Source organism: Natator depressus, chromosome 13 (genome assembly GCF_965152275.1).
Source record: "Natator depressus isolate rNatDep1 chromosome 13, rNatDep2.hap1, whole genome shotgun sequence".
Lineage (NCBI taxonomy): Eukaryota > Metazoa > Chordata > Testudines > Cheloniidae > Natator > Natator depressus.
The window spans coordinates 15,523,776-15,548,084 of record NC_134246.1 but is presented as its reverse complement, the minus strand read 5'-3'; the positions used below and the strand labels follow the sequence as shown (position 1 = coordinate 15,548,084).

At 41.3% G+C, this 24,309-nt stretch overlaps 1 protein-coding gene across 3 annotated transcripts in view; it reads right to left on the bottom strand.

Annotated features, from left to right (window-relative positions):
- The window catches only part of NFATC2 (nuclear factor of activated T cells 2), a 131,495-nt gene that overhangs the window by 24,717 nt on the left and 82,469 nt on the right, over positions 1 to 24,309 (bottom strand). For all 3 annotated transcript variants that reach the window (XM_074969979.1, XM_074969980.1, XM_074969978.1), the window contains 3 exons: positions 20,570 to 20,625; positions 19,717 to 19,843; positions 16,913 to 17,608 (listed from right to left, as the gene is read on the bottom strand). In XM_074969979.1, coding sequence (XP_074826080.1) covers positions 16,913 to 17,608; positions 19,717 to 19,843; positions 20,570 to 20,625 — 879 coding nt within the window. The remainder of the gene's footprint in view (positions 1 to 16,912; positions 17,609 to 19,716; positions 19,844 to 20,569; positions 20,626 to 24,309) is intronic.

Below are 24,309 nucleotides of genomic sequence, written 5' to 3'. Positions count from 1 at the left end.
CCAGCAGCAAGAAAACAAGAAGGTGCCCAGTCATGGAGAGAAAAGATTCAGGAGGGACAAAAGTGCTAAATTTAAAAGGAATAAAAATGAAGGAGATTCTTTGCTGGGGAAGGGTGCCAGACTGAAGCCTCTAGAGACTGTCTCCAGTAAGGCCCTGATTCAGCGCTTCATCCCTATTCAGTAAAGTCCTTAAGTGTGTGCTTAAGTCCTGCTGTCTTCATGATAAGCACGTGCTTATGTGTTTTGATGAAGAACAGCTTGCAGTATGTGCATAAATGCTGTGCTGAACTGGAGCTAGAGTGGGCAACAGCAATGAAGGCTTTCCCCTTATTGCACTGCGAGTCTCCTGGCTTCAGGAGTGAGAGAGTAGGTCCATCTCCATGGCCAATTCAATGATCAGCCTCTCAGCAAGGCTGCCAGTCAGCTTTAGTTAGATTCTCTGGGACAAGGGCTGTCTCCTATTCTGTGTTTGTACAGCACAATGGGGGCCCATTCTCGGTTGGTCCATAGGCACTACTGTAATCAACAATAATAATAGCTCAGTCTTTATTTTTGATGTAAATCACCACTTTTTAAAGGCTATAAGGTCATCAGCTGGTAATGACTGCTGGTCACTGCTGCACCTGGTCTGCCTCTGAATTGCTGACCTGCCTATGGAAGGCTCCACATGCTGTCAGCACCAGTTCTTGGAGACATCAACTCCCATCCCTTCCCGCCCCCAAATGTCTATTTTCATGCAAAAGTTTCAGTGCAAACATTTTTGGTGGATATATTTCCACACCCATAAATGTTAGCTATAACAATCTCCAGGTTGTTTATCAAGTGCCCCAAGTGCCCAAAGTGATCTGGGGTGTCACTGTGTGGGGGCAGCATCAGAAGCGGGTGAGAGAGTTCTTTTTTTTTTTCTTTTTCTTTTTTTTAATTCTGAAATGTCATTTGCATCCAGCTGTTGATATTTTGGAAATCTGCTGGGCTTTGTTGTCCTCTGTGGTTCAGCATGGCTCCCTCCAGCTGCAAAATCCTAGGCAGCCAATGGCTGTACTTAAAGCAACAGCCTGTGAAATCCTGTGTTCTGCCTTGCTACATTCTTCTGTTAAGACTCTCTTAGCCTGCATTGCTTCTTTCCCTTCAAAAACTGACTTAAAAAACAAGACTGGACAAAACACTAGACAATGTACTGAAGGAAAAAATTATACATTAGAGTCTAGAGGATGGACTGGATGATGTAGAAGGTCTTTTCTGTCTCCAAATTCTATGAGAAAGGGGACCCTGACCAGCACAGGGGATGCCACCTTGTTTATAAGCATCATTTTCAGGGTAAAATAAAAACATTGATAGGTGAGGCAGTTCTAGGTAGGATGTGCTCACTGCCCAGTTTGTAAAATCTTGTGGAGGACACACTCCCAACCACAACCACCGTCAACCCCAGCCCAAACTTTTGTTAAAGGGCAGGGACAGTTATAAAGGGCAGCATAATGTGGGTACTATCATAATACAACTATGAAGTATTAATGAAATGGCAAAGTACCCTGGCAACGGAGTAATGACATCACAGGCCATAGAAAATATGGTGGGATTTTCTACATTGTCCAGTAAGTAGGTATAGGAACCTAAAACTAGACAAGGACTTCATTCCTTTTGTGATTTCGCCCATCTAGTAGCTGAACTCATATACCCTGATTTTTACACACACACACAATGGTAAGTGCATTTGCACTCCTACTTTGCATGCTTAAGTGCCATGATTGTACACACTATCGATCCTTTATATTGAATTGCAGTGTTAATACAGAGAATGCCTGTAAGGGATTTGATCGCCTCACCGGCACTTACATGTTTCTACATACAACTAATGCTGAGCAGCAGTGGATCAGCACATATGGAGATACACATATATTGAGAACGTTAAATTAACGGATCAGAGTCCCAGCTGCAGCAGGGTGTGGCAGGGCAGGGGATGATTTTAGGTGCGGTGTCAAGGAAGTATTCACAGAAGGGCTTTGGCAATTGGAAGTGGGGAACTCATGCGATGGTGGGCTCACTAGCTTTGTGGGGAAGACAGGATGAGAACATATGACAAGTCTGGTTGGAGAGCTTTAAGGTGCATAGCTGTTTAGCCAGTCTGCTGTCACTTGCACTGGGTTAGATTGCTGGTTTACAAAAACCAGCACCTATTTTGTAAAACCAATACCAAGTACCTGGAACCAGGGATATTTCATTTTCAGGGACTCATTTTCACCCTATGCTCTTGGGTTGCTGCAATGTATAATCACGTGCTGGTAGTGTGTAAAAGAGACAATAGAGATCTAGCGACCACACATACAGAAAAATACAAGGTAAAGTGGTTACACAAAAACCCTCTTGAGGTGTTATACAAAGCAGAGAAGCAGAACATCCTGGCTGAACATAAATCCTGTTAGCCCTGAGTTTAGTTTATGATGCTTTTACAGGACATCTGTGAGGGGAAAAAAGTAATTATAGCAGTATATGGTGCAGGATGCTTATAAGGTCCCTAAACTAGTGATAAAAGGAGGTATTTTATTTCCCTTTTACCCGGAATCAAAATAACTAAAAAGCCCCATCCTCTATTTACCAAAGTGAAAACCCCCCAACCCTTTGAGGACAGGGATGGTTAAAAATGCCTCATTGATTTCATGTTGTTTTCCATCCCCCAGAAGTAGAACCTTGTAGTGTGCCTTTTACCACAGCTGAACTCTGGGCAGGCATATAGGGGGAGGAGGAGAAAGGGGATGTGAAGTTTGCTGTGCAGTCCAGTAGATGAAAACACTACTGCTGTTTATAGAGGGAAACCCAGTTTGTCAGCCCAAATGAATTCCTTTGCTAATCCATGCAGGCTTCATGTTTTCCACCAGTCCCGGCCACTGTGAAGACTATCTTTAGGAGGCACAGTGTGTTTGGAAAGGAGCAGCTGGAAAGAGGAGGACGTTAATGCCAGCTTGGCAGGCTTTTTGGTATGGAAAAAGAGGAATGCTCTCTTGGGTCCCCCCACAAAATTAAAGCATATTCATCCAGAGCAAAGTGATGCCAAGCACAACAAACAAAAACGGCTTTCCCCAAGCCTCCTGGGCAGCTTCCCTCCAAGGTTTCACAATGGTTTCCATAGAACTTGTTTTGCTATCATAACAAATTCAATCTATCCAGGCACTATGGCGCGCACTGTGTTCTGAAGACAAGAAAATTAATTTCCTGGCTTTTTGGCCTGCCAAGTCATTTTTGTCTAGGTGCCACAGACAGGGACTCCCCAGATAACTGGTGCATCTGCCTTTCAGCAAACTGTAACATTCAGCTTTTCAAAAGCCTCTTGCAATCTTTTAGTCTAAATACAGGGGAAAGACGAGTTAACTCTGCTGCAAGGGCTGAGAGGAGATGCTTTCCTTGGTTGAGCACTCCAATTCCTTGGCCTCAGATCATCCCAATTAAACCAGCCAGCCTGTGTGCAATGTGTCTGTGTGCGGCAACATACATTTCCTGTAATAAACCAGCCTTCTACTGCATGTATCTCTCATTGCGTACATAAAGGAAATGAATGTCTCACTTTACTCACCACAATATTGTTGAAATGCTAGAAATTATTAAGGCCTAGTTGCGATTAAAGACTTGATTATTTGCACTGCTGAGCTGAGGTACTTTCTCTGAATGCACGCGAGGATAAGAAGTATAGTGGAAGGTAACACACAGGGGAAACCCTCCTTGAGCATTTTAGCTGAGAGAGTCACGTTCCGCAAAGGTTTTAAATAGCCAAGATGTTTTCCTAAGTGTGAGACAAAATGGGGAAGCCGAAAGAACTGATTCAAACCAAACGACTTGACCCACCAGGCCCAGACCCTCAAAGGTATTTAGACTCCTAACTTCTGCTGAAATCAATGTAAGTTAGGAGGCTAAATAACTTTGAGAGTTTCGGCCCCAGAGTTTTGGGAAACTCTAGGTCTTGATCTCAACTATATGGCTAGCACCTAATTCTAGTTCAGAAATTCAATTCAGAGAAATCTGAATACATATTTGAACTATCCAGATCTTATTGAAAAGTGCTGTAGAATTTAACAGGGAAAAAAGAACTAGAGTATAGCTTCCTCTAAAAATGACAGACTATAATGGAGAATGGGAGCCTTTGGATAGGTTCTTATTTTAACACCACCCTCTCTAACTGTTTTGCAGGAATATAAATATTAAATCTGATAGGATTACTTTTTTTTAAAAAAAACAGACAAACAAACAAAACAATACCCCAAACACTATAGGAAGTTTCCTTTAACAAAATAAGTAATTAAGCTTTTGAGTTTTCCCTTGGGGGGAGACCTCTAGCATATCCAGCACTGAGCTGGGCATTTCATAAGACCAAGCAGTCTTGTGTGACAGCTGGTCAGATATGCCTGGTGGTCAGGATGGTAATATCAGGAGACAGGTCCTCTGGTGATAACATGGCACATCCACCCCCAGAAAGTATAGATGCACTGGAAGGCGGGGGGAAGAAGGAATTAACAAAACTTAAAAAACAAAGGAAACCTCCTTTTATATGTTATTTTCTGATTTAGCCTGTATCTGAGTGAGGAATCAGATCACTTCTTATTTTAGCCAAGCCAATTTTCTCACCCCCTACTTTGCAGTCTCACCTGTGTCTGGAATGTATAGGGCTAATGCATAACATTATTTCTATAACTATTTCATTTCAAAAGAACTGCCTGGAGAGTCTCCAATGTCACATGGGAACATGTTCTAGTCTGATAATTATTTACTTACACAAATACTGGACCAAATTTTCAAATATGGGTGCCTTTTAGTAACACTTGCTTTTTTGTGCGGCAACCCTTGCTATTATAAATGACAGCTGCGTGCCTCTGAAAAGTTAATTGCTCACACAACTAACATTTTGATGGCTACCTGGAAATGAAGGTGTTCATACAAGATCTATGGGCAGATTGGGTACAAAGGCAAATGTTGAGGATGTTACTTAGGTCAAATGGCTACAAATGCACAGAACTAGCCCTAGGCATTATTTGGTGCTATTTAAAATGAGACATTTGGGGCACCAGACAGCTTCCTTTCCAGTGGGCCTGTACCACTGTGGCTAGTGAGTCTGGTAAAGGCTGCCCAGGCAAGTGGAGTTCTTGTGAAATAACCAGTGCTATTATTGCTCATAATGACCAGATATTTAACCCAAGAAGGTTTTGAATGCCATAATTCTTCCACCACTGGCTCCTGGCTCATCCTTCTGGAGTGTCTCCCCTTCAGTTAGTCATGCTCACTCTTTCAAAAGAAGCTTAGAAACCACCTAAATAAACCAGCACAGATCGAGACATTGCAAATGTCATAAGAGTTATTCATATGTCTCACTATTTGTCCTACATTCGATTCAATTCATTCATGGATGATGAAGTCATTTTATCATTAAAAAAACCAAAAACCCAAACCAAACCAAACCTAACCACACTTTGGGGATCTTTGACTAGATTACTCTGGTACCGATGATCAGAGGGCGTGATTACAAGTTTATACTCCCCCTATTTCATTGCTTTTCTTTCTCTGGTCCAAATTAATTTGTGCATATTAAATGCAAAGTTCATGAGTCTTCATGCTAATTCAGGACTAGTCCAAAGATAAGCATTATACATGGGTTTAGGTTGTCACAGATGTACAATTAACTTTCAAGTAATTTGGATTTTTCAGTAGGGCCCCAACCCAGTCTTCCCTGGTGCATGCACAATTTTTTCATTCATGCAAATCGTGTGCACTTTGATCCACTAATAGCTGCTAATTTGCTCTAGTAGAATTGGCATGTGAAAATCATGTGTGTATACTATTGTGTGTGCTTCAAAGTGCATATACAAGTGTGCACAAAGGCAAATGTGCACATGGGTTGGTGGAGACTGCAAACTACAAATCTTTGCATTTTACTTTGAGGCAGTCTGCTAGTATAACGGTGAACACATATAAGGGCAAATTCTGCCCTCAACTGCAAACATAGAGCACCCTTTAACATGCATGGGTGAAATCCTGGATCTGTTGAAGTCAATGACAATACGTTCATCAACTTCAATTCAGCCAGGATTTTGCCCCATAGGAATTGTATGTATGTAGCTGAAGATAAAATTTGGCCCATGCTTTCAAACTGGCGTGGAGTTTCAAAATTAAAAGTCCGTACTGGGCCATAGCTTAGCGGACTGGTTGGCTTAGAGGTTTCCTCCTGTGAGATGGAGACTATTCGGTCAGATGCTCAGTGTACATTAGCATAGCAGTACATTGCTAGTGAAATTCCTAGGAGAGACTTCAGTGGAGCTATGCTGATTTATACCAGCTAAGGATATGTCCCTTGTACGACTAAAGTAGACCACCACTTTACTTTATCCCAAGGCCAGGGATAACAAAAGTTATTTCTATCTGACCTCTAGAAGACACAGCACAGAGACCACAGACTTAATGTGGCTAAGACTGTAACAGGGATCAGAAATGAACCATTAGCCAGAATGGGCAGGGATGGTGTCCCTAGCCTCTGTTTGCCAGAAGGTGGGAATGGGTGATAGGGGATGGATCACTTGACGATTGCCTGTTCTGTTCATTCCCTCTGGCGCACCTGGCATTGGCCACTGTCGGAAGACAGGATACTGGGCTAGATGGACCTTTGGTCTGACCCAGTATGGCCATTCTTATGTACCAGAGAGACTATAGTATGTGTATTAGAGGCGGGCACACACACCAGAATTTGTTTTTGATTTTGAATGCCCCCAAAGATGTATTGGGGGAGGGGGTTGGTTGTGACCCCACCTGTGAAATTTGCGTCTGGATTTACCCAGATTTCAAACACTTGCAAAATTGGAGTTTGGACTGTTGATTCTGACACATCACTGTGATTTATCTATTTTAGGTTACCTGTTACCTTCCCCTTATTTCTTCTTTGTTAAACTTAAAAATAATATATTATAAAATGAGAAACAAGGAGTATGAAAGTCAGCAGCCTGATACAAATTACTGAGATGTAAATCAGCAGGGTAAGGATGTTCATTCATTTTCTCCCCCATCTCTGACTGCTGCTGGGTTGGCCCAAGATGTGCTGCTTGCTTTTTCAAATCACTGAAGCCAGGGATGTAAAAGACCTTTCAGGTCATCAATGCAAAATTGTCCCTACAGTGTTTCTTCTAGAATACTTGTCCAGTCTGATTTTAAAGTTTCTCTAGAAACATACAGCATTGAAATTAGAGCATAAAAGTGTGTCGGAGCTGGTGAGTAAGCGGTCCTATAAAACAATCTGTGAGAGTAAGCTCATAGCAGCTTCTGCTATGGGCAGAAAAAGGGCTCTCACCCTTGAGAGCTTTCTTAAGAAAACTGACTTGCAAATGGATGGAAAATTCAGATGATTCATCACCAGTTTTTTTTTTTAAAAGCACAGTGGTCAGTAAAAAAAAGTTTTTATGTGAGACAAATTATGATGACCAGGTGGAAGAAAACTATATTTTAAATGCCTCATCCATAAGGCTTCATTTGTATTAGAAAAGGCCCATCTTTCCAATGTTTTAAGAATTAACAATCATGCCCCAAATGATCATGAGATTGGCTACAAATCATGCAATTTTAAAAGTAATACAGTTGGGGTTGTTTTTATTTGCCTCTTGGTTTCTGAACCTTTGCGGTTCATGTTTCCAAGTTTTGTTCCACAACTACAAAGGCTTGAAACTTACTTAAAACAAACAAACAAACCAATAAAAGCTGATATTCTGACTCCAGGTACCGGGTCCTGGAAAAACATGAAATATTGCAAAACTCACAATAAAATTGCAAGAGCTGGCAATACAGTTGCGCTATGAATAAGGCCTTGGACACTGATTATTTGGTTACATTAACACTAAAATGAAGGTACTGATTACAAGGGAGTGAGAGCTGGATGTACTAGCAGAATAATGACATACATGAAAGACTCATGTGCTGGGGTCATAAGGAAAAGGACAAATCCTCCACACAATTACAGCCAGTGGATTGCATTAGCCTTGTCAGAAGTACATGGCCATTAGGATCAATTTTTTCAAAAGGAGATTTGGGTCCTTAGCTAAGAAACATGGGCAAAGCTCATGTGATTATTGCCAATGTGACCATCAGAGGCGGTGTGTGCATAAATAGCTAGTGAGGCATCTAGGGAGACATTACCCCTGTGCATCACTTAGGCCTCGTTTACACTTAAAGGTGTTGGCAGTTTAGCTATGCTGGTATAGTTAAACCAGCAGAGACCTCCTAGTGTAGACACAATTATATTGGTATAAAAGTGCTTCTACCAACATAGCTTATCTGGGTTCCCTGAACGGACATAAGCTATGCAGATACAAGGACTTTTATACCAATATAACTGCATCTAGGGCTTAATAGCAATGTCAGCAAAAGCAATCACACACCCCTAATCAACATAACCAGGTGGTAAAACTTCTAAAAGTGTAGACCGAGCTTCACAGCCCCTTTCTCAGGGCTTACATGGTGAAGGGGGCACTATATGGGCCCGGTGCAGAGGGCACTGTCTGGGTGCAGTGCAGAGTGATGTAGTTCACCCAAGCAGCAATTTGTTCATACATTTACCTGCTTTGCATGTGCACTTACAGTAACTGCAGGCATGGTCATGCACACAGGTTTTTATCATGCCTTTTATAAATTTGGCCTTTGGGGAAATATTTCAGTTAAAAATAGTAAAGATTTTGATTTAATTAAAATAATCTTTGCACAAGCAACCTAGCAGCCCCTCTGCATATAATGAGCTATTAGGGAGGAGGAAAACTTTTGATATATTTTAACATTATGTTTACACGCTTTACATGCTGACATGTGGTACAGTCTAGTGGATAGCACAGAGAACTGGGAATTAGCACTCCTTGTTCTATTTTCACTTTTGCCAGTGACTTCCTGTATGAGCTTGGGCAGGTCACGTAACCACTGTGTGTCTCAGTTTACCAATCTGTGTCATGCAGACAATAACACTCACCTGCCTCCCTAGCTAGTAGTGTTAGGCATAATTCGTTAGTGTGTCTCTCCCTAGAGTGAAAGGTGTCCCAGACGTGACAAGTACTGTGGTTATCCCTTTAATTTGAAAGTTCTGTGTGAATTGAGCAAGTAAAAGTAAATATATGGCCTATTTTGGCAAGTGTCTTCCAGCAGATGGACATCCAATGATGTTCCTATGGTCTTCTTTATAGGAGCTGTTTGCTGCCCGTGATTCAGACTGTCTATGGAATGCAATGAGTGTAAAGTAAGTGGACAACAAGTCTGGGAATGGACTTTATTGTGGTTTAGAAGCTTTCAGTTCCCAAATGCATGAACACATTCCTTTTTCAAGTTATTGTTTTCCAGGATTTCAAAATTACAATCGAAAGTTGTTTCATGCCATCTGGAAACTGATTCCTTGGTGCTGATAATCGTCATCTGGTTTAGTCTCCAAACAAGCTCGTCTTCCACCAGCAAGTAGATGGGATTTTTTCTTGTCTTGGTGCACCAGTTGTCTGAGAGGCCCTACCCACAAACACAGTGAGCGTATATATACCCCTACGTGACTATCCGTTCTCCACAGTCTGCGTGCTCTCTTAATGGACTTTGCATGTTCTTCTGAACAGGAAATGCTTTGTCAGAAACTTGCCTGTGGGCATTGTGCTGCACCAATTAAAGATTCCTGAACTCAAGAACAAAGGGATGCTAGTGGAACTAGGCTTTTAATCACTCGGTTCATTTTTTTCCTTCCTCCACAGCTGATTTTGGATGTATGGCGTGTTTTTTGTTTGTTGTTTTATTTTGGTTTGGTTTTTTTGGATAGCTACTCAGGAATGCTGCTAGGGAAACATCTTCATTTTTACATATGCAGAGAGGATGTCAGGCTACTTATGCAAAGGTTACTTGAATTCAATCAAAATATTTACTATTTTTAATTGTAATATTGCCTTGAGTGCCAAAAATGTTTAGAATTGGAGTTCCTGGGGTTCGTACACATGTGAAAAAATGCTTGGGCTTTTGTGGTCTTGTTTTGTTTCAAGAGGCCTGTGAAAAATCAGGTGTGAGCCAACCATGACAATAATAATACCTGGCACTTAGCCAAGTATATGCCACCTTTTCCCCAAGGATTCTTGTGCATTTTACTAACATGCGTCAACTTGGCCTCACAACACCTCCTGTGAGGTAGGATAACTATTAGGATACATTTTTACATAAGGGTACACCAAAGCCCAGAGTGGTTAGGTGACTTGACTTTTTCATGTCCCTGGCAGAGTTGAGAATAGAATGCAGGAATCCTGCCTCCCATTGTTATGTTCTTTCCACCTCTTTTTAATAGATATTAAGCTCTTGAAGGCAGGGACCATCTTTCTGCTCTGAATCTGTACAGCGACTAGCACCATGAAGCCCAGGTCTGTGGCTGAGGCTCTTAGGCACTTTAGCCATAGAAATAAGTAATAATAATAATAATTAATAAAATATATGGGGTGCAGTGGAACCAAAACATAGAATAGTGACCTCAACTGAGACCAAGTGGATAATGCTGAGTAGTAAGAGCTATAGGACCAGCATCAGATTGGCTAATGCATAGATTTGCTTTAATCCAGGTGAAATTGCTTGGAGAATGTACAGGCTCTACTCGGAGTCCACTGAATCTATGACCACACCTTCTATGAAAAGTAGTTCTAATCATAAACAGAAAATGGCTTTTTTGATGCAAATGTTTTCTCTACTCAAACCACAGCCCTACAAAATACAAATTCACTACCTTCTATAATGCGAGAAAATAGAAAGAGAAAAAGCCATTTTTCTCCCTCAACTATAGGCTCCTTTGTGATTTTGTCCAACACTCACAGGCGGAAAAAGAGAGAGCTAAAACCAAACTGTAACGTAAGCATAGGAGACCATGTTCTGTGCAGCCTGAAGTTGAAAGAAACAGTGTGAACTTAGAGAGATAGCTTCACTGAATCCAGTCAAAGGGCTAGATCCTTGGCCCCAGGTAAGTTTTCTGTGCTACTCCAGTAGCATGAAGGGGACTTTAAGCTGCCTTAATCATGCAGCTAAGGTTCCCCTTGTGCGGGGGAATCCCCAGCTGACATCGTTGGCTTTAGGCCACGTGCTCCTTTACCCTCAGCAGAGGGGGCTGGAGAGGGCAGAGTTGGAGCTCAGTGAGCTGTGATAATTCTGGCCCACAACAAAGGTCCAATGAAGACTGCTCCAGCTGGAATAAATTAGAGCAGCCCTGTGCCCTGCAACTAACTGCAAGTCCTTCCTCTTCTTTCCTCCCATATAGATATAATCCTCACCTTCCCTAAATACTGCTTCTTGCCCTGCCTGCTTCTTGCCCTGAAACACAGCCAGGGCCTTGCACAGGAGCACAGCAGGCCCAAGCCTGCATTGGAGAAGTGCAAGAAGCCTCCCCATTTGCCCCGCCATCAGCGAGTCCTGATGCTCTGAATGTACAAAATGTCTGGGGTCAGATGCAGCCACAGTATGGGCTGGCACCACGGTTGCAGTCCCATCCAATGGGTGGTCCAGCAGCTACACTACTCAGGTGCTCCAGGAAGCACTGTGTTTTCTTGAGATACGCTCCCTCCCACAGCATCTCCCTAGGGAGGGCTGCTTTGCATTGGGCGCCCAGTGGAAGTCTGTGGCTAATGATACAACCTGGTTCATTATTAGTAAGAGAGAAAACAAGAGATGCACACTTCAACTCCTGGACTAGTCCTGGGGACCCTGTAAGGCCTGGTAACTTTCTCAGAGTGGCCGGAAGCATGCAATAGAATAATTTCCTAAGCATCTGGTGACACTTTTGTGTCATGCTGTACAAAGATAAGTAGAATCATCCTGAAGTGTCAATAATCAGAATAAAAATCTCATTTGGGCGACAATTACTGTGGTGTGTGGCAGAACCCACAGAGAGTAATATCCTGGTCTTAGTGAAGGTGAGTGAAAGTCCTAGGTCATTTATATGTATCACAAGGTGCAGGTTGCAATTTCAGTTCTACTGAAACATCCGTTTCAAGTGCAGTTTTTCTGTGAAATAACTTTGCTATAAAAGGGCTCCACGGAACTGCAAGTCTGATGAACTGCGGCAGTTGTGCCTACTGCCTTCCTTCCCACTGCTCTTCTAATTACTGACACACTGAAAATAATTCAGATATATTGCAGCAGAGAGGCTATTTTGGGGTTTTGAGATGTGGTTAGATAGTTGCCATCTGAATGACAAACATATTTCTTTGTGAAGTAAAAAAACATGTAACTTAACATATTCTCAGGCTGGAAAATCAATACCACTTTGGAGAGCAGCTACATATTTATTTACTTATTTAGGGCCAGATTCTACCATCTTTATTTACTCCCACTGAGTCTGTCTAAGGTCAGTCTGTCTAAGGCCACTATTTCTGTAGTATCTGAGTGCCTCACAATCATCAACGTATTGATGTCAGTCCCCCCTCACCAGGGTATTGTGATTTTTCCATTTTACAGATGGGGAATTGAAGCACACAGAGGCTAAATGACTTGCCCAAGGTCACACAGGAGCTCTGTGCAATTGCAGGTACTTGAATCTTTGTAGGCTAGTTCCCTAGCAACTGTGCCTTCCTTTTTGTACCCTAGATTTAGAGATTTCTGTGCCTAATGGCACATGGGGCAATCCACTTTGCCCACTGCTGTCTATCAAGAGCAAGATGTTTGATTCCACTGGAAGTTGTCTCTGTGATGGCAGCATCCTTTTCAATTATCCTGCGCTAGGTCATTCTTTGTCCTCCCCACCTTCTCTTTCTTCCAGGTGGAATCCAATCTAAGATGTATCTTGTGCTTCTAACACAGAGTAGCACGGGGGAAATGGTTGAAACAGGTCCAAATCTGAACCCTGGATAAAATCTCCCTGAAGAGCTGGACAGACTTAATTCAGACAACATCCAACTCAAGTTATCTCCATCTGTTTTACATTTCCAAACAGAACCTAAACTGCTGGATAGCTTTGTTCTATGCTCCCTTTAAATAATGTTATGGAAGAACAAGAAGTTTGGTGGTTCTGCCAGCCCTTGCCTGTGAGACTAAGGAAGCTGAGAAGAAGATGGAAGTGAACGGCAGTGGATTGGAAAGGTAGTTAGTGGAAGTGTAACACCGACAAAACCCGGTTGCCAGTGGGTGGGATCGAACCTGGGACCTCTGAAGCTTAATGCCTGAGCCTCTACTGCATGAGCTAAAAACCAACTGGCTGTTAGCTGAGGCTGTAGGGCAGACTCATTTAACTCTCTCCTTAAGTGGTCTCAGTGCCACTAGATGAGACAGAACACCACACCCAGAAGGTGTATGGGTTACACAAGCCAGCTGACCTCTTGTTGTAAGGTGGCACACACAAGTGGAACTATCATAGGAAGGCATCACTGATGAGTATGTGTAGCATTTGGGCACAGGAAGTGGCAATATCGTTTGGAGGTGGAACAAGAATCATATTTTAAAAGTAAGATGAAAAGGAAGGGCTACGTGGATTACTCTAATAGTATGTGTCAGCGGCAGGGGTCCTTGGAGCTGAGAGTGCACTGGGCAAAGAAAGAGTCATGATCTCAAAAAGAAGAAAAGCTGCTTTTTAGCTGCAGAGATGGGAGGAGAATTACTACAGGGAGACAACATAACGGACCTGGCAGCAGAAACACAATAAGAGGGCCAGAAGAAAAAAGAGAAATAATATTAATAATAATAATAATTGTACCCTGTATTTCTCTGGTTGCTTCCAAGATTGTTCAAACATTAATGAACACTATAGCCCTGTGTGGCAGTAGTTGTTATCTCCCATTGAACAGATGAGGAACCGATGGGGCAGGATTTGCCCAAGGTCACACAGGAACTTCATGTCAGAGCTGAGAATAGATTCTTAGTTCCCTGAATTGCAAGACTTTGCATTAACCACAAGAGCAAGGGACTTGGAGACAGAGAGGAGAGGGAAGGATGCAACTATAATACAACAAAACCCCAAACCAAACCAAAAACCCCACCAATCCTGGCGTGTCAGCAGAAATCTAGAGAGAGAAGAACAGGATGAAGGACTAGAAGGAGAAAGATAGGGGACGGGGAAGAAAAGAGAAGGGAAGCAAGAAACACCAAAACAACCATGGTCTTAGTAGTAACTATGCAGAAGTTGTCAGCTATAGCACAATACAACCATCCAGCTGGTTAAACCTAACCATGGGAAGGGAGAGACAAGGTGGGTGAGGTCATATCTTTTATTGGACCAACTTCTCTTGGTGAAAGAGATAAGCTTTGGAGCTACACAGAGCTCTTCTTCAGGTCTGGGAAAGGTACTCAGAGTATCACAACTAAATACAAGGTGGAACTAGCCCTGGGAATGGTCATCTAAGCATCTACCCGATAAGTATCACAGCAAGATTAATCACCTCTTATAATCTCAGGAGATCGATTCCGCCAAAGGGACTTGTCAAACTTCCATAATTGTATTGATTTGGGTTTCTTTTAATACTATAAAGTGCAAAAATAAATTTTCTAGTTAGCAAAATGTGGTTTTTGTTATATTCTGAATCACTTTTCCCCATGGAAAAGCAAAGTGGTTTTCAAGACCTGAACATTTTGGAATCATGTGTTTTGCAAAGTAAAGCATAACTACCCCAAGGGCTCCTTCTTAATAAAGTAAACATGTAGGGAAGGGAAATACTAGTGTGAATAATTCCCCATAGTCCATCTTGGGCATAATACCTTATAATTAATCTGAAAATTCTGAAAATTCAGATGATTGAGAGCTGACCTCTAGTTTTGACCTACAATGTGCAATATCATGATCATTTGTGCATACTTAATATTTCCATTCCATGGATGGATGTGGCCTCTAGCCTAAAAAATAGCTGAAAGAACCCTCTGAATAAGAATACAGTTTATGCTAAGGATTTTAAGGGCTCCAGTGAGCTATTATGAGTTAAACAGGTAAATAAAATGTGTCCAAATGTCAGACCAAAGCAGCTCTTTTACCCTGTTGTGTCACTTGCAAAATTTCTCCATAGAAAAGGGTTCTGTTCTGTAGTCCTGACTCAGACACAACTCCCACAAACAACTAACTTTGAGCAATATTGTATGCTCAGGGGGCATGCAATTTTTTCATGCTCTTCCGAGACAAAGGCACCTATTGTGAATGTAGTCACTAATATCCCATAGAGTTCAGTGGAACGTTAGTATACAGACCAGCAGCCAACCTGATGACAAAGATGTTCAAACAGAAGCCTGGAACTTCATTCCCAACTCACTGCCAGTCTTTCACTTGCACTCCCTGTTTTGTAACACATGCTTTGAGGTACACTGTGCACCATTCTGATGCACTCATGGTATAGCTGGGCATTACAGATGTGATCCAAAGCCCACTGAAGTCTTTCTTTTAACTTCAGTGGGTTCTGGAACAGGCCCAAAGTTCATCAGACTTAACTTTGAATTTCCTTATTTTTTCATTTGTATTGCAACCATGAGATTTTTTTTGTGTGTCCAATATTTATAGAAAGGAGGAAGAATCTCTGATGCCCTAATATTAAAAGAATGTTAAGACACAGTGGCCACTTCTATTACAGAGAAAAATTACCTCGCGCTGTTATAAAGCTGCTTTCCCTGAGCAGTCCCTGGCTTTTGCTTACTTTATTTATTTCAGGTCCAAAAAATACTAGCAAAATTCTCTCTGCAGACAAAGATCATTTTATATTTGTAAGAACTGCCCCAGAATGATTGCTGTAATGGGGCCAAGATGACATCAACTGCCATGGCTGAATGAAGAAGCTCAAACATTTCAAATACAGACTACATTAAGAAGGAAAAAAGTGTGTCTGTGAGGGGTGGGGAATAGAAATCTGTTCTGCCCGCAGCAAGCAGCCATGATGATCATATCAGATAAATGTGTCTTCAAATACTCAGTACCTCTAGGTTCACAGAGGAAAACTGACAGGGCTAGAATTTCAAAATCTATACCTGTATAACTGTGCATGCAATATCACTAAGTATTGTTTGCCTAATTTATACGTCGATTGTCAGAATTGCACGTGCACACGCATGGGACCAAAATTAGCAATTTGCACAGGTAATACTTGGATTGTGAGTGCAGTCACAGTAACAGCACATGAAAATTAGGTGTGCATTTTACATACACAATTACACAATCCAGCCCACTCCACTTATATGCAGCATTCTAATCAAGGGCTTGTGCTCCCACGGAAGTAAACATGGGTTTTGCTCCTAACTTTAAAAGGAACAGGATCTAGCCCCCAAGCCTTAGCTTTATATTTTTTGCCTGCTATGAAATAGTACTAATGTTTAACAAAACAACCAATCAACCCGTTTGCCAATAACTCTTATCTACCTAAGGATAAGCAGGATATATTCAAACAAGGCTTTACTTTTGCTTTTATTCACTGCTAACAGCTAAATCTACTGGGCTCACAACAAAGAAATGACATTGTTTTACTAATCAATGTACTACTGTTCATCTAGAACATCTGCAATAGTTTTGCCTGCAGCACTACCCCATTCATTATGTGTCTTCATGGACTGTTCAATTAGGCTTTTTAAAAATGTATTTATTAAATGTATAAAAGGGTTTTACATTGTGGAATTTGCATTGATATAAATAATTTTTAAAAAAACCCACTTTTTGTCGGTTTCTCCATTTTCAACTAACGTTTGGCAAGTGGAAAAAAAATTAGAAACAGTTTAAAACCTGACAGCTCACCCCGTGACTTAAAAGACAGAGGTTTTCTATGGACTGTGGAAATGCTTCATTTTTTTGTGTTGCTATCTACCAAAAATGCAGCTTATGAAAGGCTCTTACATTAAGAAAATATAAAACTTTACAAGGGATGGGTTCTCACCCTGTCAAGAAGGAGGCCACATTATTTTTGTACAGAGGACCAGATGGAATTATATGTCATAAAAAAAGAGTGCTGCTTACCATCATCCAGATATGCCTGGTCCAGGTTCTGTTCCTGTTTAATAGTGACTCCGGCTGGTAACACTTCTTTCTGATCACTAACGGGCGGTCCATTTTTTGCTGCTCTCGGGCTTGTGGCTGTCTGCTGCTGAATCACGGTAGGATATGAACTTGGACTTATCCTTTGTGCTTGACTGACCTGAGGCTGGCTGGGTCTTGCTACATTAGAGGTAAAATTTTCGCAGCACATGATATGCTGGAATTCTTGATGACTTCCACACCTCAGCTGCTGATTGGTTGGAGAATAGTGTATCACGGGAGAAGACTGTTGACTGGTTGGAGAGTGGTGGAGCACAGCTGAGGTTTGGCCTGGGGAACCAGCATGTACCAGCACTGACCTGTGTGCATCTGAAATGGAAACCTGTGTGGCCATCAAACTGGATTGCTGGTAGCCTAGTTGGCTAGGACTGAGACTTTTGCTTCTTTGGTATATTACAGCTGCTGGGTTCTGCTGATGATATCGAGAATCAGTAGAAGATAGGCCTGAACGCAACTGCTGGCAGGAAGCCATAGTGGCCACAAGACAGGAAGGGGATTCGGTGACCATTGTGTGCTGTGAATAGTAAGGCTGTGTTACTGTTCCCAGACCACTGTGTACTGTATTGCAGATTAAAGCTGGATCATAGTCATCAATGGGCTCTGTTTTGATTGATGGTACTAGAATAAAGCATGCAAAGGACATTATTCTTAACGAGCAACTGAGACACAACGATTTTTTTTCCCTGGCACTAAGAAGAGACCTAAATCATTGTGAGAGTGTGTGTGGGTGAGTGCACTCTCCACAAGGGCACTACAGGTAGTAAATTGCTTGAGTGCAATCATGGGAGAATCTCTCGTGAAAGCACTTAGCGTTAGGATGGACAAAAACTTTACCCAAAACTTAAACCTCATATTTCTCAAGGTTCAAACATTCAGATTAGCTTTTTATTTTTATTGCTGTGATTTTAATTAATTTTTGTCTCGGTTCTGCAATTTCTAGTTCTAGGCGAAACCCAAAGCAAAACTACAAAGAAACCAGGAGAGAGGCTTCCTCATAGCACTTCTGACCCCAGTGGAAAACGGAATTAATAGACAGTTTCTGAGACGTGCTGATATTGCAAGATTTGCAGCCCTGTTTTCCAGTCCAAGAGATTAATTAGAGATCCAAAGGAACAGACTAGGCTTGACCATTTTTAATGCTGTCTTCGAGACCCAATCTTTTTGCATAAGTCTTCCCCAGTAACAATGGCCGACATAATCAATAAAAGGAGAATAAACTCCCATTTGTAAAAGTCGACTGAATCTTAATGTGGTGGGAAAAGAAGGGTTTTTTGCAGGCAAATAATGCAATTTTTACTTCTTGTAACCATCCCTACATCTTAATGCCCTGAATCTTAGTGCAGATAAGATTCCAGGCATACCAGGCAGACTGGACAACAGTTATATAGACAGTAAAAACAACAAGGAGTCCTTGTGGCACCTTAGAGACTAACAAATTTATTTGGGCATAAGTTTTTGTGGGCTATAACCCACTTCATCAGATGCACGGAGTGGAAAATACAGTAGGCAAGTATAAAAATACAGCACATGAAAAGATGGGAGTTGCCTTACCAAGTGGGGGGTCAATACTAATGAGGCCAATTCAATTAGGGTGGATGTAGCCCATTCCCAACAGTTGACAAGAAGTATCAACAGAGGGAAAATTATTTTATATTCTATTATATAAATTATATTTATACCTGCTTACTGTATTTCTCACTCCATGCATCTGATGAAGTGGGTTATAGCCCACGAAAGCTTATGCCCAAATAAATGTGCTAGTTTCTAAGGTGCCACAAGGACTCCTCATTGTTTTTACTGATACAGACGAACACGAATACCCCTCTGAAACCTGTAGACAGATAAATTTCTAATGGAATCTTATAGCTTTTTTTAAAGTTTACATTTTGAGGCTCTTTTTGAAATAACAGCGTATTTCCAAATGTAATTTCACAGTGCAACAATTTAGTGGCCATCAAAAGCCTTAACTCTCTCTAACTATGAATCATATAGAGCAGTGAAGCATTTTCCACTAGGGACTGGTGAAATGCTTTGTATTAAGTAAGAACTGATCAGGATGTTTCCCCATCCTTAGAAATTAGTGGCACTGAGATATTAGTTCAAAGCTTGAAAAATCCAGTCAGGTTATTTCGTGCTTTCTGGTTTCCACTGAGAAAATCAGCCAAAACTAGGAAGTGCTGGGAATTTCATGAGTAATCCTGTTTCACTTCTTACTCACCAATTCCCCAGGGAAAGAGTTTGAGAAACATCCAAACTTTTCTTTCATATCTAAACTGGCCCTCCTCCATTAAAGAATATGTCCCACTCTTCTCCTTCCCTACTCTAGTACTCCTTTCCCCGGGTCTGATGTTAACTTTCTGTGGTATATGTCAACTAGGGAAGGCAATATTCATTGTTTTCACAGGGTCAGAGCACATAAGCGTCTGATCCTGCTCTCACTGAAATCATTTGCGAACTCCTATTGTCATAAATGGGGCACGATCAGCCCATTGCCTGGATATCTGATGTAAAGCCCCCTTACATACATATATGTATATATAAAAAAATCCTCCTCCAAAATTACACGCAACCTTTAAACCAAATAACAACTGGTGATCTGGCAGTAACTCTGCATTAAATTAGAAAAATTCAGATGCTTAGTTAATGACAAGAGAATGAGGTATCGGACTACAAAGCCTGCCCTGTGAGAAATTGTAGCCCAATCTGCCCTCTGCATAAAGAATTACCTGGGTGATAGGTAAAATGCTGTGGCTGACTTCTTTTTCTTTTTCCATTGATGACATAGAAATTGACCTTCACCGGTGTACGGATGTGCTTGTTCCTATACTCTGGTATCTCTACAAAAAGCATGCTCTGAAACAATGAAAGGAGACAATATCCTATTAGAAACTGAAGTCCAATGATCAACAGACTCTCAGGTAACTACCCCATGGAGTACATATCCTTGGAGGAAGGAAAAGGAATTTTCTTGTTCCCCTCTGAAAAGGAGGATGTGGGGAAAGAAGGGACAGGTGGGTTAGGACTGGAAGATTTCTGATATCGGGAAACTGGTTTTTAAATGTCACATCCTCTATGGCTTCTGTTGCTGATGTCCTGATGTTGAAGAGAGAAGTCTCAGCTAAATACAGAACACACAGAATACTGATTAATGCTTTAGTGCTTCAACTACTCCAATGCACTTGATAAACATGAAATGTAATTATTCAAAATGTGTATTTATTACTTTTTTACAATCTGATCCCACTGATCCAACTTCCATTGCAACAGTGCCATTCACTTCCTTAGGAGCAGATAAGGCCCAGTGCACTATAAGGGCTGGAACCTAGAAGGCGCTGATGGTGCACTGTAAGGTTCCACTGACCTCAATAGGCGTCAAGGCTGCTCAGCACCTTGCAGAATCAGGCCCTAAATGTAAATAAAGCAACGCAAACAAAGGGTCCCAGCCTGCAAAGCTCCGACCAGCCTGGACTCCCACTGAAGTCAATGGAAGTTGGAGGTGCTCAGCACCTTGCAGAAGATATTCTCAGCATATAGCTGAAAAGCAGGCAGTAAAGGACATACATTATTTTGTATACTTACAGGTTGGCTCTTATCTTTATCCACCGTTGCCTCCATCTCCCAGATCTGCTGACCATCTAAAAGTAATATTACACTATTAACTTATTGGAAAATATTATCAGAAACCTGACTTAAATAAAGTCAAATCAGTCATTAAGGCTCAGATTTAGTACAGCACTTAAGCACATGCTTAGTTCCAGCTGAAGTCAATGGGATTTAAATGTAAGCATGTACTTGAGTACTTTCCTGAACAGAAAAAGATTTATGCACATGCTTAAAGTTAAGCACACACTTAAGTGCTTTGCTGAATTGAGGCCCAGCTGATGCTTTATATGTAAATATTAGGAATGTTCAATACAGATGAAACATCTGCTTTTCAGCAAGGCTCTGACTTCAGCCAGCAGGACTGACTGAGGGTACAAGGAGGTCAAATGATTTGACCAGAGTCATAGTGTGAGTCAGTGGCTCAGCAGAACCCAGTTGAATCTTCATTGTTTGTTTTAACCATAAGACCATGCAAGTCTTCATTTTCTTTAATAACATTCATGTTACTGACTGGAGGATTGGTTTCTGGTAAAAAACTATTATTTATTGAAATATAAATCCTAATTTTTCACCTTATTTTGGGTGTCACTGGTTTTAAGTGCCCAAATTGAGACACCTGGGGCTTTGATTTTCAGAGATGCTGAGCACCCAGAGCTCTCACTGAAATCACCTGGTAGTGCGAGTGCTCCACAACTCTGAAAATCAAAGCCCCAGCTTTCTTTAGTAGTAATTTATAGGGTCAAATTGTCACTGCAGTTTTTTTTAAACAGGAAAAAAGATATTACCCAAAGTGAAGGGAAAGAGGGAACATTGTTATTATTATTAGAAGACGACTCATCCATTTGTTTGATTTTATTCTACCCAAGCTTTTTAAGAACCATAGTTGGGAAGAGAGTTACAAAGTGTCTGATTTCTTTGTGCTATCTGTGTCCTCTTCCTGTTTCGTAGGGGTTTCTGATATGTACAACATGAAGCCTAAATTTACATGATAGCTATCTATCAACCCATCTACTCTAGCAAGTAATAAAAATGACTTATAGCTAGATAGGCACCTTCAGTATATCTTTACTCCAAACTTCTAACAACTCCCATAGACATTCACTGTCTGGCTTATCCAACTATAGTGGATTGAGGATTTACTGTATATGCTCTAATTAGCAATAAATTGATCACATCCATGATGATGGCCACTGAAGCACAGAAACTCTTTCTGCTGCCTGTTACACTCATGCACTTCCAGTGAGTTTCATGGAATTACACGGATATAACTGAGAGTAGAATTTGGCCCACAGTAATTCAATCTGTTTTCTTTCTGTTGCTTACTAGTATTATCAGTTGCATAGTCCAAAGTCTCTTAGCAACCCAAGGCTAACAATATTAGGTAATTCATATACCCTGAATAATTTTTCATTTAAGGGCTGTTCAAAGAAATATACAAAATATGTCCTGTGAAGTGCCTAGCAGTTACTTTTGAGACTGCCCGAGGGCTTTGGGGTCATTGCATATTTAGTCTCTATGAGGTGCAATGTCACTGTGATTGTGTTACACATATTTTTTACATATCCGTCTAAAACAGATTATACATACAATGCTCTGCCACTGCATTCTGTGGACTGTACCTGCATCAGCCTGGGACATTTCTCACAACAGTACGTGGGTGTCCATTAACACCAATTTAGCTCACTGGCTGCTACTGTAAAACTCTGTGTACTCTGCACATTGATAAAATGGCATCCCAGGTTTTGTGTGTGAAATGTAAACTGTTGGACTGAAATTAAATTTTGCAGAAGCAGAAATAAATGTCTCCTTGGAACCTTCATGATTGGACCATATGTTGTGTACGATGCCTACATAAATCTACCTGCCTTATTATCTTTATTAGTTGTACTGCTTGCATGCTTCTGAGCCACCTCTTAAGCACATAAAACCTACCTACTAAGAGCAATTTAGTTATCTTACTCAGAGATCAATTTACTGTAGTATATACTCTACATATGCTGTAGGGCATTTACTTGAATGCACTAAAGCATGTTTAGAGCATGTGACAATAACAAAAAGTTTTATATTAGTAGAATTAAATTGGTAAGGTTCAAAAACTATAGGTATCCAATTGTGCACCCAATTACCATGTGTACACATGCCAGGCAAGCTATTGCATGTACAAATGGTCAATGCAGGGGTTTTGCACATGCATTTTTAATACTAGTGCACAAATTAGAGGCTCAATCTAGCCAGGAATACTTCTTCATTGACCCAAAAAATAATTTGGAAGCTGCTTTTTTTTTTTAAAGACTTTGAGCCCTGCCGCTAACATTGTCAGTACATTGCATTGGGTTTTCAGTTAGGTGATTTACTTTAAAAATTTTGATGGAGTGTAAAAACTCCTAATAGCTCTCTGAAAATTTGGTTAATATGAATTATGGGAATTGTGCATCCAAATCACTGAGCCAGCACCCAAAACTCTTTCAACAGTTCAGCCACTAGCTGAGTGTTTGTGCTAGAGGTGGGGGAATCTCCAAAGGTGAGGTTCTGTTGGAAGGTTTCCCTGAAGCTTATACATATGCTTTGGGTCTACAGAACTGGGGTGGAAATCTAATGAAAACTGCTTCTCACAAGACTTCTTATTTTTCCTCATGCCTGGAAATTCTGCAAGAGCAGCCTCTCTCTTGTCTTATATTGGGACTTCTGCTTCTGGTCCAAATGGAAGCAAAGAACGCAGGAAAGTTAATTGTGAGGATTTTTGTGTTTTATTTAATGCACTTTGCACCTTTTATGCTCCTTGTTTTCTCTATATATTCCACTCCCTGTGGCTAATGAGAACTGACATGACAGTTCCACTTGGATGTCTAGTCCGTTTTCTCCCGGCAGCCCATAAGCAGAGGCTAATTCCAACTCTAGGAGACATACCTGTGCTTAAGCTTAGCCAGGGTGGTGAGGGGCTAGCTGCCCTGAGTATGTACCCATCCAAGATGCTAGGTGTGTAGCCCCTCCCACGATTTGTGTTGCTGCTGGTACCCTTGTATTTTTGGTGCATGAGATGGATCAGATCTAAAGTAGGTATATCTCCTCCTGCTGGACTTTACACCTTCCAGTTTGAAGTGTAGACATACCCTAAGTAATAATAACAACAACATGCCATATTCATGCCAGTGTAACTCCATTGGCTGCCATCAGGGATGAATTTGGCCCAGTATGTGGCTCTTCTATAATGCCTTTCATCCAATGATCTCAAAGCACTTATCCAACAATAAATAATTAAGTCAGCACCCCTATGAGATAGATAAGCGGCACCCACTGCTGAAATGCAGTCACCTCTGGGCTGGAATATGGCTGCTGTTTAACAGTGTGCAGCATCACTACACACTGGAGAGCAGAAAGTGAAGAATATTCAATCCAGTTGAAGGTCCAAGGGGATTTGTAGCCCGGATGGAATTACTGGAGTTGGCGTAATCTAACTGCTACTACTACTACTGAATTACTACCCAGGCGAGGCTCTGATTCAAACAGCCTCTCAAGAGGGAGAAGGAATCCCCCTTACATCCATTCTAAGGGCTAGCTGGAGCTGGGTGCACAGGCATAAGTGGGGCCACTCAACCACTTACTCCCTCCCTGCAGTGGAGAGAGCTTTCAAATAGCTGGAGACTTGGTTCCACCCACCGCACTCACTGAACAGAGTAGATGAGCCAATGCAAGGACTCTGTAGCAGTTTACTACTG